This window comes from Rhinopithecus roxellana, chromosome 4 (genome assembly GCF_007565055.1).
Source record: "Rhinopithecus roxellana isolate Shanxi Qingling chromosome 4, ASM756505v1, whole genome shotgun sequence".
Lineage (NCBI taxonomy): Eukaryota > Metazoa > Chordata > Mammalia > Primates > Cercopithecidae > Rhinopithecus > Rhinopithecus roxellana.
Window position 1 is genome coordinate 47,091,802 of NC_044552.1, and position 21,215 is coordinate 47,113,016.

Here is a 21,215-nt window from a genome sequence, read left to right on the forward strand (position 1 = left end):
CAAAGACTTTTAAAAGTTGCTGTTAGAAGTTAAATTGGGCAAAAATGCAAAGAGAATGTCAAGGTACTTTATGAATGGTAGATCTCAGTGAGCATCAACAAAAGTATACTTCCTGAAAATGAAACCACCTTTGCAAAAGTTATAACAGTGAGAAAATTTTCACAGTGGAGGGGATCTGACGTAACCAACTCCATCTGGCTTCTAACCTCCAAGCTGTCCTTGCTCATTCCTGGCCAAAGTTCAAGAAAAATATTTCAAGACACATGTCTTCCATCTACCCTGCCAGCTACTTAGGTGTTCTTTTGGTTTATACCAAACTCCCAGAAGGTATGAACCTTGCAGATATTTGCTTATCCCTTGTAAAATTACTTTCATTGCAGGTAAACTTAGTGGTATGCCCTTGAGTTTTTATTGAAAATCATTGTGAAAAGAGATTTATGTGAATTAAGATATGCTTAAACCCACCATGTGACAGATACCTGATATACATTGCCTCATTCAAATCTAAACTTTGTGAGTAAGTGGTATCATCCCTATTTTATAATTAACTAAACTGAGATAAATAAAATGGTATTTTTTTTTAAACACCAAAGGTACGGTGTTTGGATGTGTCAGAAACAGAAGTAAAACCCAAGTCTATGCTATTTTTAGTCTAGAACAATAGTCAACATCTTCTACATTTGCTGTAAAACAAATATGATTGACCATTGTAAAATTTTACATGATATTCCTTATTAAAATTTCCTCCAGAATTTAATGCAATAAAACCTTTATTTTGCTGAGCAACTTCTTGCATCTTCGTTTCTTTAATAAAACATGTAATTTGCCCGGGTGCAGTGGCTCATGCCTGTAATCCCAGCACTTTGGGAGACCGCGGGGGGTGGATTGTTTGAGATCAGGAGTTTAAGACCAGCCTGTCCAACACGGTGAAACCCTGTCTCTACTAAAAATACACAAGTTAGCCAGGCGTGGTGGCGGGCATCTGTAATCCTAGCTACTGGGGAGGCTGAGGCAGGAGAATTGATTGAACCCGAAAGGCAGAGGTTGCAGTGAGCTGAGATCACGCCACTGCACTCCAGCCTGCCTGACAGAGTGAGACTCTGTCTCAAAAAATAAAAATAAAAATAAACTATGTAACTTATAACTTTTACCTCAGAAACTCGAATTTAACTCAGTCACAACATCTATTATTAACCAGTATAGTAGTTTCTTTGCAAACTGCTGCCAATATTTCTGCTTTCAGGAAATCAATGGTATATAAATAAACAAGTATAAATATACACTCACGCAGACATGAACACAGTCAAACTGTATCAGAGGAATTGATATACACATAATACTACTTAATACTAGTGAAAGAGAAGTGCCAAAAGATAGGTTCAGATACATTGTTGCAATATTAAAGACGCAAAGAGGTGAACTTGGTTTCTCAAGTCGCTGGCTTGGCCCTCTTCCAAGTTGTACTTTCCTTCTTTCCTTTCCTTCCTTTCCTTCTTGTTCTAAATAAAGCTTTTGAATAAACTTGCACTCCCGCTCTGAAACTTGCCTCGGTGTCTCCTTCTACTTTATGCCCTTCCATTGAATTCTTTCTCCTGAGGAGGCAAAAATTGAGGTTGCTGCAGACCCCTATGGATTTGCCGGTAGCAATTCTGAAGACTCCTGTGTATACGTGTTAAATAAATTTGTACGCTTTTTCTACTGTTGCTCAATCTACCTCATGTTAGTGATGTAACTGCCCAATGGACTCACCTTGCCTGCTGCCTAGACAAAGCCAATTTATCAAGACAGGGGAATTGCAAAGGCTAAAGAGTAGTTCACAGAGATCCTGCTATGTAGGAGACCAGAGTTTTATTATTATTCAAATCAGTCTCCCCGAACATTCGGGATCAGAGTTTTTAAGGATAATTTGGCGGGTATAGGCTCAGAAAGTGGGGAGTGCTGATTGGTCAGGTTGAAGATGAAATCATAGGAGGTCAAAGTGAGTTCTTGCTGACTTTTGTTCCTGAGTGGGATTGCAGAACTGGTTGAGCCAGATTGTTGGTCTGGGTGGTGTCATCTGCTGCATCATTGTTGTAATGCAGGGTCTGCAAAATCTCTCAAGCACTGATCTTAGGTTTTGCAACAGTGATGTTATTCCCAGGAGGAATTTGGGGAGGTTCAGACTCTTGCAGCCAGAGGCTGCATGGCCCCTAAACCGTAATTTCTAATCTTGTAGCTAATTTGTTAGTCCCACAAAAGCAGACTGGTGGCCAAGCAAGAAGGCGTTTTTCGGGAAAGGGCTATTATCAATTTTGTTTCAGAGTTTAAACTATAAATTCTTTCCCAAGGTTAGTTAGGCCTATGCCCAGGAATGAACAGACAGTTTAGAGGTTAGAAGGAAGATGGGGTGGGTTAGGTCTGATCTCTTTCACTGTCATAATTTCCTCAGTTATTATTTTCACAAAGGTGGTTTCAGTTATTTTTAGCAAATCTTTATGAGGTCAAGAGCCCATGACATCCACAATAACTCACTGCAGCCTTGACGTCCTGGGCTCAAATGATCCTCCCACCTCAGCTTCCCAAGTAGCCGGGACTACAGGCACAGGCCACCATGCCCAGCTAATTTTTCTTTCTTTTTTTTTTTTTAAGTAAAGACAGGTTTTGTGATGTTGCATGCTCAGGCAAGGACTTTGCTCTTTTGTTTACAGGTCCTGAAGGGCCTGGGAAATGCAGGGCTGGTGACAGAAACCCTTCCAAATTCAGCTTGGATCACAGAACTAGAGGAAGCAAGGGTGCACAAAAAAATTTCCCAGAAAAGCCATACCTGTCAGGATCACTGGTCTCTGTGACAGCAAAGAAAGGGCCTTTGCAAGGTTTAAAGCCCAAAAGAAAACCCTGGAGTCTCCTACCATCCATGAAACTGCCCGTAAATTGCTGGTCCAGGAAAAACTATGTCACTAAACAATAAGTGTTCAAGAAAGACTATAGCGCAGCATCAATACAAAGATTTTATAAGAAACAATTCAATAAAGCTGGAAAAATGGATAAACGCATGAAAACATTCACAAGAAGGATGATGTCACAGAACTAGCGAGAATGCTGATCATGTCATATATCTACCACAAGGTAAAGTTTTTAGTGAAATGATCACCTCTGTATAGGAAAATCACAAAACACACATGTAGGAACTCATGTGTTAGTAAGTTTTTTCTTTGGCATTTTGGCTGAACTATCTTTGGACTGAAAATGTATTTCTTATTCAGAGAACATAAAAATATTCTTGTATTTAACATTTTTTTCATCTGAGTCCATTTTTTTGCTTTTCATTCATCTGAAAGTTTCTATGTAATATGACTTGAAGTAGGAATATAACAATGTTTTCTATTTATTAGTTGTCTCAGTATCATTGAATAAACCTTCCTTTCCCTACTTATTAAAGATTCTGCTTTAATCATATTCTTAAGTCTTATACATGTGAATACATAATATACGTATATATAGACACCTACATGTATATTAATTGCTTGCTGGGCACTCTCTTCAGTTTTATTAGTTTTCTTATTTTGTAACTCATTTAGAACCAATTTACAAAGATGAATCAAAAATACATTTATTCTATTATCTATAAAGATGTCAACATATTTCAAAATACATAAGACCATACAAGTTCCAGTTGAATAATACAGTTATGTTTTGCAAAGGTAATTTTATTTGCCTTTAGTAGGCAAAACTTACATTCTCAAGTAGCATTTTTAATAAAGCAAATAGCATATATCTTAGTAAGATTATCTTTTTTCAATAAAAATATTAAGTGTATTTACTTTCCTGGATGTTGTCTACATATCCTACATAGCATGGCTCTTTACAAGAAAAATTAGTCAGAGCTACATAGTCAAATTGTAATGGTAATGCCTTAATGGATGAGTGAAAAAGCTATCAGCCTAGAAAAAAATTTTTTCCTAATTTTTATACATTAATAAAGAAACAAGAAAATAACTTTTATCTTTTTAATGGGATTTATTTATGTTTAAGTAAAGGTAGCAAATGTTACATAAGTTGTTTCCTTAAGAACATTTATTTTGTACAATCACATTGTTATCAAGCAAGACTTATAGAAAGTTTCCTGGGTCCACAACACTGAACTTTGAAACTATTGTAGCATCCTCTTTTCCAAGTTTAAACATGACTTTGTGCACTGAAGAAGTATGGCTTCGCATTGCAGAGTGGTCACATGTGACAACCTGACACCAAGCGAGAAGCCTTTTGATGAAATATGTTTTATCTTTTGTTGAGTTACAAAATGGTACTTTCATGTGTGTGATTATCAAACCCATACTTTTTTTTCAGGTCATTTCTCTTCTGCTACAATAAAAATAAACCAGTTAAAACTAAGCAGTATAGCAATGTAATCGACCAAACTATCTATCAGGTTATATCTTATATAGGATGTTTCAGGTGATATTGATGCTTTATATTACACATCTGTATTTAATATACTTTGGGCAATACAAAGTTAGAACATGTCTGGTAGATAAACAAAAAGATTTCCCTGAAAATTGATACATTGTTTTAACAATCACAAAAACTTTATTCTTCAGAAGTGTGGTGGAATTGTTTAATATTAAAATAAAACATCTTGCTGTTGTCATTTTTTTCATATTCCTATTTTATACATTTTTAGATAACAGAATAATCCTGTAATTTTATTGCTAAAACATTATTACTTGGTTAGACATGATTATCAGATTTTGGGGTGACTTTGTTGTTCCCATATTTGCCAACACTAATTATTTCACTGTCTACTTTTTCAAACATGTGCTTATGCTAAAGATCCAAAAACTATAATGGGAAGTCATTGGTAATAATCAATGTACAATGATTGGTTAGGACAATGACTAATCTTATGGGCTGAAGTTTTGACTGCTATATGATAAGAGCTCTGACTATCCTGTTAAATTAACTGTACAGAGGGGTATTTGGGGATTGGGAAATGCTTATTTCCAAAGAAACCATATTGCATGCTTATTTGACTGGCAGAAATTCTCTGGTTTGATGCATCACTGGTACTGAGGGTAGAATCTACATGCAGCTTCTTCAGCAAGCTTGTTGGTCCCTTAGGAGAGCTCAGCAGTGTTACATATGTCTTACAGCCTGTCACTGCACATGTCTGTCCTTGCTCACTGCCAGGAAGGCTGCAGATTCTCCAACAAAATCCAGTGCTAGATTTAGAACTGAAGGTGCTTTGTTTCAGATACCTGTAATACCTATAAAAAACAAATTTCAAAGAAATACAAATTTATGTTAACATTCTCATAGTATTTTAACAGTCGTATGAGTTATTCATTTTTGTATCTACTACAAATCTGTATTAAAAATACAAATTGTTGAGGGACTCTGGTTCCAAAATAGCAGTGTAGAAGCAAGCTGGCTTCACTCCCTATCACAGAAAACCGAAACAAACATACAGTGCCAAGATTATCACCAGCAATATCCCAGAACTCAAGTAAGAGGATGAAACAGTTTCCCAGGCCACAGAGAAGTAAAAAAATAAAAATAAAAATAAAAAGCTCCAAGCAGGTGGTAAGAGATTCAGGCTTCCTTATCCATAATGCTCTCCCCTAATATCCCCAGCATTAAGCACAAGGAAAATTTCTTTCTGACTCACAGTTTCTACACTGCAAAAAGTGAGATCAAGGTGGACAGTGAACTTCCTCATCATCTTGATGCACCAAATCAGAGTGCCTGTTTAGCAGCACTACACTGTAAGAGGTGTGTTCCACAGGTCCCCTGAGCATGGACCCCTAGCCAGCCTTTTCACATAACCAGGATATCCTCTTTGGGACATCCCCCATTCAGGTCAGGCAGCACTCCGATTGTTGGCTAGAACTGAGGCAATTACGAAAAACTCTTTGCCAACAAATTGGAAAACCTAGAAGAAATGGCTAAATTCCTGGACATATACAACCTAAAAAGACTGAACTATGAAGAAATAGAAAACCTCAATAAATCAATAGGGAGTAACAAGATCAAAATTATAATAAAAAGTCTTCCATCAAAGAAAAGCCCAGTACCTGATGGCTTCACTCCTGAATCTACCAAACATTTGAAGAAACAGTAATACCAATTCTACTCTAATTCTTCAAAAAAAAAAAAAAAAAAAAAAAAAAATAAGAAAGAGGAGGGAATACTTCCAAACTCATTCTACAAAGTAGTATTACCATGACACCAAAAACAGAGATAGGGCACAACAAAAAACCAAAATACAGGCCAGCATCACTGATGAACCAGTTACAAAAATCTTCAATAAAATACTAGCAAACCAAATTCAATAATGATGTTTAGCAGCATCCCTGGCCCCTGACCACTGGATGCCAGAAGTACCACCAGTTTTGACAATCAAAAATATCTCCAGACATTTTTAAATAACCTGTGTTGGAGGAAGGTGGCTAAATCACACCTCCCTCCCCGCCGTCCCCCACCATTTGAGCATCACTGTAGTAGATCACCTAGAAGTTATAATATATGTTATGTAACATTACGCCAGAGATTGTATACCCTGAGGCTGCTTTGGAAATTTCAGGAGAAGGCTGTTTGGTCACTTAGTTGGATGTTATAGAGGTGCTAGCCTAATATTCTATAAATCTTATAAATACATTTTTCTTCAATGCCTGCAAGAAAGAAGTGAAAAATGGAGACACCTGGAAAAAAATCAAGCTCTTGGCATGTGAGAGCTACAGGCAACTTTAGGGCAGCCACAGGAATAAGAGAATAGATGAAAAAAAAAGAAGGGAGGAGTTTAGGCCTTACCCTCACAGACCTGAGCCATAACTGGGAAATTGTTACCCTGTTAAATCTAAGCCACCAGTGACAACCTGAGCTCAGGACTGAGCGGAGGGCATGGTCTACTACAGGGACCATGCTAGAAAAGTAATTTTTCCAAAGGGTATTTTTGGTGGCGGGGCAGGGCCATAGGCTCCTGTGAATTAAATGACTCAGAACAGAAAAATGCAACAGTATTCCACTAGACGGTGCTATATCTGATGAATTCATCAAGCATGTCCAAATTAGGTCTTACATGACCCTGTCTTTTCCAGCATATTTTCCTCGGTCCTTTTTGCAATAATTTGAATTCAGCCATACTTAAAATGAAAGATATTTGCAAATTTAAAAAATTCCATTCTAGCTTATCTCCATTACTGATTCAAAATACATGTATTTCTAGTCTAAACAACTTGACACTATTAAGCCAGGCTCAGGTCCAAAAGGCACAAGGTTCATAGCAAAATGTCTGTTCCTTGTTTCAATTTTAATTAATGCCATAGCTAGCAGATTTAATAACACTTCTATTGTTAAGTACAAGCAAAACTAATATAAAAATCTCTTAACTTTCACTTCTTTAGCATTCTGCTGACTGATACAGTTAGGGATGAGTTTTGTGCCTATCCTTGGAAGTCAGAAATATTAAAAAAAAACAAGAGTTTAGGATATTAAAATGCTTTACAGACCTCTGAAATATAACAGTGTGCCCCAAAAGATAGCCACTTGGCTTGGAGGTCTGGTAACATAGCATTTAAAAAAGGAACTTGCTGATCACAGTGGCTCACACCTGTAATCCCAACACTTTGGGAGGATGAGGTGGGCAGATCACTTGAGGTCAGGAGTTCGAGACCAGCCTGGGCAATGTGGTGAAACCCCGTCTCTACTAAAAATACACAAATTAGCCGTGTGTGATGGTGCGGGCCTGTAGTCCCAGCTACTCAGGAGGCTGAGGCGGGAGGATTGTTTGAACCCAGGAGGCAGAGGTTGCAGTGAGCAGAGATCGTGCCACTGCACTACAGCCTGGGCTACAGAGCAAGACTCTGTTTTCAAAAAAGAAAAAGAAAAAGGAAAAGACAAGGAAATTAGTTGCTGGGTGGAGTGCTTTCTGCCACTTGGGGAAGACTGCTTGAGCCCGTGAGTTCAAATCCAGCCTGGGCAGCAAAGTGAGAACCCTGTCTCAAAAAAAAAAAGAGAGAGAGAGAATTTGGTCATTATACATCAAGGTAACTAGGTGGCTAACCTCATGTCAAAATGGGAAGTACTAAGGGCATATTTAAGCAATTATCTAATTGAAAAGTTGTGAGGTCACAATCTACTGAAATTTATAATCACTTGGAGAAAAAAGATACAGGTAACCTTATCTTTTATAACTTTTCTTTTTTTTTTGCAAACAAGGTCTCACTCTGTCCCCCAGGCTGGAGTGCAGTGGCACCATCACAGCTCACTGTAGCCTCGACTTCGCTATCCTCCCACCTCAGCCTCTCAGGGGGAGGATGGGAGTGATAGTCAGTAATGTGTAGGGCGTCGGGGGCAGGGGATTACTGCATTACATTCAGCTCCACATGTCATTTAAAACATGGTCAGAAGAAATGAAGACAGGTAAAATGGTCTCAAAAGTGGCTGGAATTAGGCAGAGGACAGGCAAAGTACAAGTCAAAGATAGAAGTGGAAGGAAAATGGAAGGAGAAAAGGAATGTGGTGGGCCTTACCATCATGTGTTACCCACATGCCTCTATTAATCAATGAAAATGTTAATGCAGTCATACACATGGTTTCATATATTTTCCATCAAAATAGTAGAGAGAGAGGAAGGGTAAGTACAAGTGAGCTGGCCAGGACAGTGGGTAGAAAAATTCCACTTCACAGTTTTGCCTGGGTCAAGGCCTCACTAGAAGGCATATTTACTTTAGCACTCTCACTAAAAAATTATTCTTTTTCTTAGTATAGGACATGCATCTTGGTAAAAATCCTTATTAAACAATAACAACTAATTTTAAAATTTAAAGACCATGAGAAGCAACATGTAGGATGGTGGAGAAGAACCCTCCACACTTCAGTCAATAGTTTGTGCAAATGTCAGACCACTTTTATAGCCGCAAGTTCAGTCTCATCAATGTACCTAAGAGATTTCCCAAGGGTCTAAATCTCCTCTGTTTTAGAGAGAAATACTTCTTAAATTGTCATGTGTCCTTCCTTTGGCTCCATTCTATCACCACCACGTTAACAGGATTTCTGTGAAAAAATTTCCTCAGTAAAACACATTTGGAAAACACTACACACTATATCCCTGTCTTAGAGATTTCTGGTGCACATGGGCATGGTAAAAGGGTGTCAAAATATCTGAGAGGTTCTGAGAAAGAAAAACTGAACCCAGCATTTTCCAAATTTAAACCCCGCTCCAAGTTCTCCCCTTTTGCCACCAAGAATACCTATTAGCCTTTCACAGGTCACTAGTATTTTCTAGCAGAGTAATTGGAAAATGCTATTCCACAGATAAAAGTATTACAACATTTTCTTGCCACACTGAAAGGACTGAAGATTTAAAAGACTTACCAAAAGGATCTATTTAATATCCTGAGAGTTAAGATTTTTGCTTACATTTGGCTTCTTGGTACAGTTGTTTAGCTTTTGCCCTATCATTCTCCTAATTGACACATCATCCGTATTGGGAAATAATTGTTTTGTTACTCCTGTAAAAAACCAATAACAACACACAAGAAACTTTATGAGTCCTTTGCATCTTAGGATATGAACTGAGGTAAAACATCAAGTATTCTACATTATCATTTTGTTTCCATTTTACAAAAGTAGACCAAAAACCCATGAGATATTTAAATAGATGAATATATAGGCAGGTTTTTCTAAGTAAAGCAAGAGATATCAGCAGATCTATATTATCAACTGAGATCTTATGGTAGCAATTAACTTTAATCCTCCTGCTTGCTTTAAACTCTAAGTCCTCTTGCTGTAAAACGTTAGGAATGTATTTTTATCCATTCCCAACATTAGTTGAAACAACTAAACTCTGACTGATCTTTTCCTGTGTCTGTATGCCTCAGCCTCCCAAACCACTGTGATTACAGGCATGAGCAACCACGCCTAGCCATGTTCTCTAACTTTTAAAGTCAGTCTAACAGTATGTGTGAGCCAAGGGAAAGGATTTCACTGCAGTTGTTACAAGTAGTAGTTTTTTTGTTTCAGGAAGACAGACATTGTTGTACATTAAGAAATGACATATATGGAGCTGGGATTCAGAGAATTCTTAAATTTGTTGGATGTTGCCAAAAAATTAATTGGATAATCTAGATTTTATTTAAGGAGATTCATTAATTTAAAAACCACAAATAGGATGGTCGAATTAGCCTTTATCTTTCTAGAATGAAAGATAAGAAATATAACAAAAGCAAGGTAGAAATTGTTATTGAAATTTTACTTTAAAAGATTGTGAAAATTTACATTTCCAAAGCTATAAATTGTATGAATTCAAACTTTTTGGTGATATAAAATTTAGTTTTATTTTAATAACCATTTTTAATGTAAAGTTTTTCTATAAAATTTCCCTTTTTTTTTTTTTTTTTTTTTTTGAGACGGAGTCTCGCTCTGTCGCCCAGGCTGGAGTGCAGTGGCCGGATCTCAGCTCGCTGCAAGCTCCGCCTCCTGGGTTTACGCCATTCTCCTGCCTCAGCCTCCCGAGTAACTGGGACTACAGGCGCCCGCCACCTCGCCCGGCTAATTTTTTGTATTTTTTAGTAGAGACGGGGTTTCACCGTGTTAGCCAGGATGGTCTCGATCTCCTGACCTCGTGATCCGCCCGTCTCGGCCTCCCAAAGTGCTGGGATTACAGGCTTGAGCCACCGCGCCCAACCAAAATTTCCCATATTTAATGAGAGCTTTAGACTAACCTGAGATTTTTCTTTCCTAGAAAAAAAAACTTTAAAAAATAAAAGGATCATGAAAGACTACCTTGACCTTGAGTGGTAACATGATTTAAAATTCATATGACAATGTAACGCAATCATACTATCACCTATGATTTCTTGAACTTCATTCTGATTCATAGCTGGTTTTACGGCTTTGTCCCTTGAAGTAGAGGATTTTGCCCCTGTCAGGCTGTGAGTGGCCATGTATTCATTTGTGTAAAGTACTTGCATTAAATCATTAATAAACTTCTGAGGCTTGCTCTTGTTACAACGGGCAATCTGCCATTTTTCAATCTGGAACTAAAAAGATAAGAAAGAGTTGAAGTTGGAAAAAGAAAGTTCCATATGGAGAAATATATTACTAATTGAGTTAAAGCATAAAAGAAAACAATGTCAACATTTTTTAAGGTAATGTATTATATATATTTTAATATATATTTTACATTTTAATTTAATATATATTTTACATGTCAGGAATTAGAGTTAAGTGTTATCTGTGTGATACTCTTCACTATTTATGGGGTATTTGTTCCAAGGTGTATACAAATTCTTGTCATGTAAACTGGATTTGTTCCTTTCAGGCTTAGTCCCATACTCAGTGCTTCATCGTAAATGTAGTAGGAAGAATAATGGCCCTCTGAAAGGTCACATCCTAATCCCTGAAACCTGTAACCTGTTGCTTCACAGGGCAAAAACAATTCTGTAGATGTGATTAAAGCTAAGTACCTTGAGATGGGAGATTATCCTGGATTATCTAGGTGGGCTCAATCTAATCACATGAGTTCTTAAAAGCAGAAGAAGGAAGCAAAAGGGTAGATCAGGAAAAAGAGACAGAAGAGGGAGGAAAGAACTGAAGTGTAAGAGGGACTTCACCAGCTGTTGCTGGCTTTGAAGATGGCAGAAGTGGGCTGTGAGCCAAGGAATATGATTGCCTCTAGAAGTGAGAATGGCCTTCAATTTACAACCAGCAAGAAAACGGGGAATTCAGTTTTACAACCACAAGAAAATGAATTCTACCAGAGCCTGGGTGAGCAGGAAACAGATTCTACCCTAGAGCTTCCAGAAAGAAATGCACCTGCTAACACCTTGACTTTAGTCTAGTGAGACCTGTACCAGACTTCTGATCTATAGAACTCTAAGATAGTAAACTTGGGTCATTTGAAATCACTAAATTTGTGATAATGTGTTATATAGCAATAGGTAACTGATACACTAAGATTCAAATATTTTGAACGTTAGATTGTTAGTTAATATGTATCATTGTTGATGGTATACTTACTGAGACTACCTGATTCTAACAAAACTTTGTCTTTTTAGCATCTGTGTCTTTATTAAGTAGAAAAATAGAAAAAGAATTGTGTTCAGCCAGCATGCTGAGGCTGAAATTTACCTCTCAATGATATAAAATTGTATAATCCTGAATGCATAGGTATCCTTCTGTCACTGGTATAAGAATTTTAAAGTTCAATAACTTTATCTTTGTCCCCAATTTGCCTTTAATGTTCTAAACTGGGTATTTGTTTCACAAATATTAGTTTTTATTATAAAAAGACAACCTTTGTCTTTTTATAAAGTTTTATGCCTTTGGTTCTCAGATTGATCTTGACTTCCTCAGAGAAGATCTTCTTGCCCCTCCTAAGCCAAGCCCTCCTTTCCCTTTCCCCAGGCTAGGTCAAGCACCCTATGCTTCTTCTTCTTCTTTTTTTTTTTTTTTTTTTTTTTTTTGAGATGGAGTCTTGCTCTGTCACCCAGGCTGGAGTGCAGTGGTGCGATCTCGGCTCACTGCAAGCTCCACCTCCTGGGTTCACGCCATTCTCCTGCCTCAGCCTCCCGAGTAGCTGGGACTACAGGTGCCTGCCACCATGCCCGGCTAGTTTTTTTTTTTGTTGTTTTTTGTATTTTTAGTAGAGATAGGATTTCACCATGTTAGCCAGGATGGTCTCGATCTCCTGACCTCGTGATCTGCCCGCCTCGGCCTCCCAAAGTGCTGAGATTACAGAGGTGAGCCACCACACCCAGTCACCTTATGCCTCTTCTTTGTAGTACTTAAGAATTGTACTTAAGAATTGTAATATTCCTATTGCATAAAACTAGTTTATCCAATAGTTATCTGATAAAACAATGATCATTGTCTACCCTTATTTAAATTTTTTATTTAACCAGTATTCCAAAGAACAATAAAGCGGTTATTGCACCTGACCTGTTTCTCATCAGTCTGATGCTCTTCTTCAGGCTTTAAGGAATCTGGTGAACTGGAGTTAGAATTACTGCATGTTGAGGCAAATGAATCTGGCGAGGAGTTGTTTGTTGCTCTCCAGAGGGTAGATGCAGATGTAGACATGGTTCCTCCACCCTTAAGCAGAGCCTCAGCCATACCAACCAATTCTTCAAACTGGGTGACTGCTTGTGGTAACACTAAAATGGCAAGAAAAAGTACACTTTACAAATACCATTGGTAAAAGGTGCATATGTACATTTTTCTTGTTGAGTGTATGTGCATAGAAATATGCAGAACACACTGTTAACATTTGCTGTCTTTGGAAAATAAACATGGCAGGAAAGGTGTTTGGAACATATTTACTTTTATTATTAAATAATTTAGTAATTGCTTAATAATAATAAAGCAATGAAAAAACATTTGGTTTTTGCAGTTAAATGAATGTGCATTACTTTGTAACTAAAAATAATGTTTTAAAAGTTGATTCTTTTTTTTCTAGTTGTTGGGGTTTTATTTGAAGATGTTGAGTTGAATCTCTTGTTTGGAGCTATTACTGATTCTATTATCAATAACCTTCTAGAAGCTTACATTAGGCCTGTTTATGTGCCAAGATAAAACTAGCCATTTCTCACAGATGAAAATAAATTTTCTATGACCATGTATGGTTTACAAGGGAGTCAAATTTCATCAAATTATTAAAAATGTACTGTTACAATTCAAACTTGTGATATATTAAAGATGAATTTTGGTAATCAATGGAATATTTTCTTTGTTCCTTTTTTTAAAATGGAAACTTACACATTCAAAGTTTTCATGCTTCCATGTAAAATGGTCTTCTCTGTTGTTATATCTAGTTTGTTTCCTAAGGACAAATAACATGTTGTTGGAGTTGGAAGAGATCTTGAACCTTGTCTAATTCAGTTCCTCACTACATGGTTGAGGGAACAGCCTGCTGGAGAGGTGAAAAAACTCTGAAACTTTTTTTACACTTTTCTTAAGCATATTATTGAGCTACAATTTTAGAATAATTAATGATGTGCAAATCAGTATATATGGGTATATGGTACTATACTAAAGGAAAATCTAATAAAGAAGAAAATATTATTTTCTGTTCTTTCAAAAACATTTATTAGCATCTCTCATGTGCCAGACACTTATTCCATCAGTAATTACTTATTGAGCATTTAATAATATTAAACATTTATCTAGTTTTTTTTTCTCTGTGCCAGGCACTATTCTGAGATCTTAACTGATGTTCTTTCATCCAATACTCATTGCAACTCTCTGAGATAGGTATTATCTTTACCTCTCATTTCCAGATGAAGTCAGTTAGGCAACAAGAAGCTAAGTAATTCATTCAGAGTCACACACAGTCAATGAAGAGAAGAGCCAAGATTCAAATTCAGACTGGCTGCCTCCCAAGTCCATGTTATGCAGATTCTCCCGTATTTGCCAACCACTATGCTAGGTGTGAGGGATAAAACTGGGAGCAAAACCAGATGTGATCCATGTCCTTTTGGAGCTTACAGTCTGAGGGGTGAAGGGGAGACTTATTTACAAACCAGCCTGTGTAGCAAGAATTTTGCCCTGCTCAGAGAACGATCTAGCCTTTGTCCGAGTTCCTGGGAAGTAACTGTTAAATCCTTGGAATTTCCTGACTGACAGGAGTGTCTTCACCACTCATCATGAGCTCCTGGGACCATGCCTGATAGTTTATGCTAATAAGCTGACTCATGGTGGGGCCAAGTCACATGCAATAGCCTTAGGGTGGCAGCTGGCCATGGTGGGGCCAAGTCACAGGCAATAGACTTAGGGTGGCAGTTGGCCACAGCCTGAAATCCAGAAAGACCAACCATATGATTTAGAAACTGAGTTCAACCACATGGGCAGGCAATCAACCGATCAATCATGCCTGCATTATGAAGCTCCAATAAAAAGTTTGGACAGTAGAGCTCTGGTGAGCTTCCTGAATAGACAATACTTTATGTGGATTGTCACATATAGATGCTATGGGCATAAGGCATCCTGAGACAACCAAAGCCTGACACATGTGGAAACCTCCCAGACTCTGCCCTCTTTCTTTGGCTGATTCTAATTTGTATCCTTTCTTTGTAATGAATGTTCTGTGAGTTTTCCTATTACAGAAAATTATTGAATATGAGGGTGGTTTTGGGAAACTCCTGCATGTGTAGTTGGTGTCAGAAGTATTAGGCACTCTTGGCAGTGTGGAGGACACTGCCCTTAACTTTGCAGTTTGGTTTACCTGAGGTATATGCAAAAAATAAAAAATCACAATTCTTAAATGGCACAAAGCAGCAGCACAAGGTGCTTGACCCAGCCTGGGGAATGGGAGGGCTTGACTTGGGTAGGGCAAGCAGGACTTCTCTGAGGAAGTCAAGATTCATCTGACAACTTAAGACTGAGCAGGGATTAAATTGCTGAAGAGAATGAGGGGGTCATTAGAGGCATGTGAATAGCACCTTCTTCATATGAGGAACTGAAAGAAGGGAAAGCTAGAACATAAGAAGAAAAAGGGAATTTGGTATGAAGTGGGACTACAAGAATATTTACTATTTTTTTCAAATTATGTTTGTATATGTTCATTGGCATACATCATTCTTGTTATTTCTGCCTGTGTATCTCTAGTTTTATTAATGTATTTTCTTTTATGTAATTAGAACCATACTGTATACATTGCATTGTATCATGCCTCTTTTTTTCCAATTAAAATGGTAACATGAATATTTGTCTGTTTTATTAAATTTTCTTGGAAAATATGAGTTTTTAAGGTCCAATTTACATACAGTTAAAGGCAAAACCTTACATGAAGTCTGAGCAGAAATTACATAGGTAAAGGGGATGAGTTTGACAAATGGGTGCACCCATTTAAAACACACCTAATCAAGATACAGAACATTTCCATCCTCCCAGAATGTTCCTTTACATCCTGTCTAAATCAATCCTTGGACTTACCTCAGAGGCAACCACTAATCTGACTTCTTTAGCTGTAGATAAATTTTACTTGTTCTAGAATTCCATATAAATGAACTCAAACAGTGTATTCTCCCTTTTTTTGTCTTTTTTCTCCACATAATATTTTAACACATCCATGTTGTGTGTACCATAATTCATTCCTTTTTATTGCTAACATTCCATTACTTCATAATTAATGTATCCATTCACCTGTTGATGGGCTATTTTCCCTAATATCCAACATATTCATGTTCTGTAACTTATTTATTTATTTACTTATTTTGAGACAGAGTCTCATTCTGTCACCCAGGCTGGAGTGCAGTGGTATGATCTCGAATCACTGCAACCTCCGCCTTCCAGGTTCAAGTGATCCTCTGGCCTTGGCCTCCTAAGTAGCTGGGACTACAGGTGTGCACCATGCCAGCTAATTTTTGTATTTTTAGTAGAGATGGGGTTTCACCATGTTGACCAGGTTGGTATTGAACTCCTCACCTCAGGTATCTGCCCACCTCGGCCTCCCAAAGTGCTGGGATTACAGGCGTGAGCCACCATGCCCGGTCCTATAACTTCTTTAAATGCTCCTTTTCTCACTTGGAAATTAGGTTGCTTCCAATGCTTCTTTTTTTCTTTTTTCTTTTCTTTTCTTTTTTCCCTCCCTTCCTTCCTTCCTTCCTTCCTTCCTTCCTTCCTTCCTTCCTTCCTTCCTTCCTTCCTTCCTTCCTTCCTTCCTTCCTTCCTTCCTCCTTTCTTCCTTCCTTCCTTCCTCTCTCTCTCTCTCTTTTTCTAGACAGGGCCCTGCTGTTACCCAAGCTGGAGTAGAGTGGCATGATCACAGCTTACTGCAGCCTTGACTTCCCAGGCTCAAACAATCCTCCCACCACAGCCTCCCAAGTAGCTGGTTCTGCCAAGCTAATATTTTTATTTTTTGTAGAAATGGGGTCTCCCTATGTTGCCCAGGCTGGTCTCGAACTCCTGGGCTCAAGTGATCCTCCCAAAGCGCTGGGATTACAGTGGGGAGCCACTTTGCTAGGCCCAATTTTCTTAATTACAAATAAAGCTTTGATAAACCTTCTTGCATCTGCATTTTCATATGCACCTCTGATCATGTCAATGCTATACATTCTTGAGAGCATAACAGCACTAAGAGATATAAATGCTTTCAAGATTCAATTCATATTGCTGAATTGCTCTCTAGAAAGATTTTTCCAACTTACACTCCCACCAGCAATATAAGAAATTGACCATATCACTGTGCCACCAACAACAGGTGTTAATCAGTAACAACCATCTTCATTTTTTTGATAGGTTAAAATCTTAGTACATTTTAAATTACAATTATTTAATTATTGTGAAGTTAAATGTGATTTATTGATTATTAGAATTTCTTCTATCAATTATCTATTGGAGCATGGGATCTTGGTACTTTTTCTATTTTATAAGAACTGAAATGGTTTTTGTAAAGTGGTTACAAGAGTGCCTAGCACATTATAAGCAGAATGTATTAGCTTTATTATTAACTTCCTTATATATTAAGCATTTTAACCTTTTATTTTTCTTGAGTTGCAAATATTTTTCTCAAAGTGTTTATCTTTTAATTTTAAAACATTTTAAACACACACAATTTAAACTTTCATTTTAGTTGAAAGTAGCAGTCTTTTCTTAGTATATTTTCCATTTATTTTATACTTAGAAAGTCATTCACTCAGATCAGTTAAATATTCACCAATAATTTTGTAGAGTTTAAATATCTTTTCACAAGTATGTTGTTTTCCTGGATATATTTTTTTAAACTTTTAATGGAAAATTTTAAACAGAAACAAAAATAGCATATTCTCCCATTTCAATTCATGGCAAGTTTCATTCCACTTACACCCTGATCCTTCCCCCAAATCATTTGATGCAAACCACAGACATCATCTCATTTTTATCTGTAAAAATTTCTGTAGGCATCTCTAAAAGGTGTATTTAAAAATATAACTGTTAACACCACTACTGCACCCAGAAATAGTTAACAATAGTTTTTTAATATCATTTTTAAAAACCCTAGTCAATAGTCAAATTTCTCTGATGGTCTTATTTTTTAACAGTTTGTTTGAATCAAGATCCAGTAAGGACTATATGTTACAATTGGTTGCTGTCTCTTCCATATAAACTATAGGTTTCCTCTCCCTTCCTAGTTTTTTCCCTTGCAATTTATTAATTGTGGAAACTGGGTCATTTGTCCTGGAGAATTTCCTATAGTTGGATTTTGCTGTGATTGCACCCTTTGGTGGTATTTGACATATTCTCTGGTTCCCTGTATTTGATGTAGATTGGTAGTTAGATGTGAAGGTTTGATCGGATTCAGGCAGTATTTTTAACTTCCATCCGGTGGCATTTAATGCCTGGCTAGCTTTTTTGTCATCTCAGCAGCTATGGATGATCACTGCATAGATTCATTATGTCACGATGGGTTGTAAAATAGTGACATTCTAATAATTTTCTTCTTCATTTATTAGCTGGAGTTCTACAAAGGGAAACTTCCTCTTATCAACTGTTTGGTTACCCAGAAGTTCATTTCATATAGTAATGGCAGGATACATGCTTGATTTTGGTTTGTATGTGCCAATTTTCAAAATTACGAGTTTGTTATTTTCAGATGATCATTACGTTTTTATTCTTTTTTGAATACCACTATGAACTCATGCATTTAAACATATATTAATACAATATGTATTTATCTATTGTGGTTGTCATTCTTATTGATGCTCAAACTGTCCCATCTTTGGCTGGTGGGAAGCTCTTCTAGTTGACACATCTGCGTGTTCTAACTTCCTTGCTTTCTGATATGACAAGATGTTCCTGTATATTTCCTGCTTAAGCTTCTTCACAAGTCTTATTCTGTACATTTCGTATGCAAGACATGGAGTCTGCTATTTATCCAAGGAGTCATTGTTCCCTTTAATGGTTAATGATATTACAAGGGCACATCTAATTACTAGGAGTGCTCTTGGCTATTGAGTTCCTGTTTTTAGGACTATTCAGGGAACCATATTAGAAAACTTTTTAAAATTTGATTTTATTTAATATTTTAATTATACATATTAATAGGGCAAATAATGATGTTTTGATACATATAATGTATAATGATCAGATCAGGGTGATTAGCATATCTATTACTGCAAACATTTATCATTTCTTTATATTGGGAACATTCAAAATCCTACTTCTAGGTACTTGAAAATATGTACTATTGTTAACTATAGTAATCCCACAGGGATATTGAACATTAGAACGTATTCTTCCTATCTAGCTGTAATTTTGTATGCTTTAATAAATCTTTCCCTACCTCTCCTTTCCCCCTACCCTTTCCAGTCTCTTGTATCCTCTGTTCTACTTTTTAGTTTTACGAGATTAACCTTTTTTTTTTTTAGCTTCCATATACAAATGAGAACATGCACTGTTTAGCTTTCTATTCCTGGCTTATTTCACTTAACATAATGATCATCCCTGTTGCCAAAAATGACAGGATTTCATTCTGTTTTACAGATGAATAATATTCCATTGTGTATATATGCCACATTTTCTTTATGTGTTCATCTGTTGTTGGACACTTAAGTTGATTCCCTACGTTATCTATTTTGAACCATGCTGTCTCCACAGTGGCTGTACTGTTTTACATTCACACCCACAGTGTATAAGAGTTCGCTTTTCTCCACATCTTCACCAGAATTTGTTATTTTTTTATCTTTTTGATAATAGCCATCCTTCCTGGGGTGAGATGCTACCTCACTGTGGTATTGATATGCATTTTCCTGGTGATCAGTGATGTTGAGCATTTTTTTCATATACCTATTGGCCATTTGTATGTCTTATTGAGAAATATCTGTTCAGATTGCCCATTTTTTTTCTTTTTTCTTTTCTTAAGAGATGGTGTCTCTATCTGTCACCCAGGCTGGAGTGAAGTTGTGGCAGGCCAGTTCTCCCTGACAATCACACAGACAGGCCTGCATGACAGTCACACAGACAGGCCTGCATAGTACTCCAGTTACACAGACAGATTTCCACAGCACTGCCTTGACATTGAGCAAATGGTTAAACCTAGGGAAATCAGTGCCCAGACATCAAAGCTAGAAATGAAACATGATCAGTAGGAGCCTTGCATGGGCTTCTCCCTAACCTGGAGCAAGCCAAAATAACAGAGACAGTCTTTGATTCCTAGTACCAGGACCTGTATCTGAGATGAGTCAAGGTAACAGAGGCAGCTGTTTGAACAGATTCATTGGAGAATCTAAGGCAGCTCTCTGGACCAAGCTGTAAAGGAGATAAGATAGAAATAATCACTCCAGTACCACAGTAGACAGGCCTTGAAGGTACTGGGGCCATTTTAATCAGACTTAGCAAGCATTTTTGTCTCTGACCTTCTAGTTGAAACAAAATTAGTTACCAGTAGACTTAGGCCAATGCTATACTGCACATAGGCACATAACCCCAACCTATATAAGCACTAAGAAAATTGCAACACTTTGAGTTGGTCTGGTGGAATTATCTCTGGCCTTCTCCCTGTATCTGGTTACAGCAATAAATTCCCTTCTTTCCTAGTTTGTCTGCTTCCTGTTATTGGGCCTCGAGAAAACACAGCTGGACCCGGCTTGGTTCCAGGAACAAAGTGGCATGATCACAGCGCACTGTAAACTTCCGAAACTCCTGAACCCAAGCTATCTTCCCATCTCAGCCTCCTGAGTAGCTGGGATTACAGGCATAAGATACCACACCCAGCTCATTAAAAAAAAATTTTTTTTTTTTTTGTAGAGATAGGGTCTTGCTATGTTGCCCATGCTGGTCTCATACTCCTTGCCTCAAGTGATCCTCTAGTCTTGGCCATTTTAAAATCAGAATGTTTGTTTATTTTTGCTTTTGTTGCCCGTGCTTTTAAGGTCCTATTCACAAAATATTTTCCCAGACCAATGTCCCAGAGTGTTTCCCCTATGTTTTTGTCTAGTAGTTTCATTGTTTGGGTCTTAAATTTAGGTCTTTGATTTATTTTGAATTGATTTTTGCATAGGATGAGAGGTGCAGGTCTAGTTTCATTCTGTAAATAATTATCCAGTTTTCCCAGCACAATTTTTTTTTTTTTTTTTTAATTTGAGACATGGTCTCACTCCATCTTCTAGGCTGGAGTGCAGTAGTGTGATCACGGCTCACTGGAGCCTCAACCTCCTGGACTCAAGCAATCCTCCCACCCAGCTTTCTGAGTAGTTGAGACCACTGGTGTGTGCTACCACACCAGGCTCATTTTAACAGTTTTTGTAGAGATGGGTCTCCCT

At 37.4% G+C, this 21,215-nt stretch overlaps 1 protein-coding gene across 2 annotated transcripts in view; it reads right to left on the reverse strand.

The window, feature by feature from the left end:
* Window positions 1–3,976: 3,976 nt before the first annotated feature.
* The window catches only part of BEND6 (BEN domain containing 6), a 73,460-nt gene continuing 56,221 nt past the window's right edge, over window positions 3,977–21,215 (reverse strand). Inside the window, exons 4-7 of one of the 2 annotated variants that reach the window (XM_010387937.2) lie at window positions 12,919–13,133; window positions 10,826–11,018; window positions 9,352–9,488; window positions 3,977–5,243 (exon numbers count right to left, since the gene is read on the reverse strand). In XM_010387937.2, coding sequence (XP_010386239.1) covers window positions 9,361–9,488; window positions 10,826–11,018; window positions 12,919–13,133 — 536 coding nt within the window. In that variant the 3' untranslated portion in view covers window positions 3,977–5,243; window positions 9,352–9,360. Of the gene's footprint in view, window positions 5,244–9,351; window positions 9,489–10,825; window positions 11,019–12,918; window positions 13,134–17,438; window positions 20,203–21,215 lie in introns of those variants that run through there. The other variant, XM_030928945.1, reaches the window with a different exon arrangement.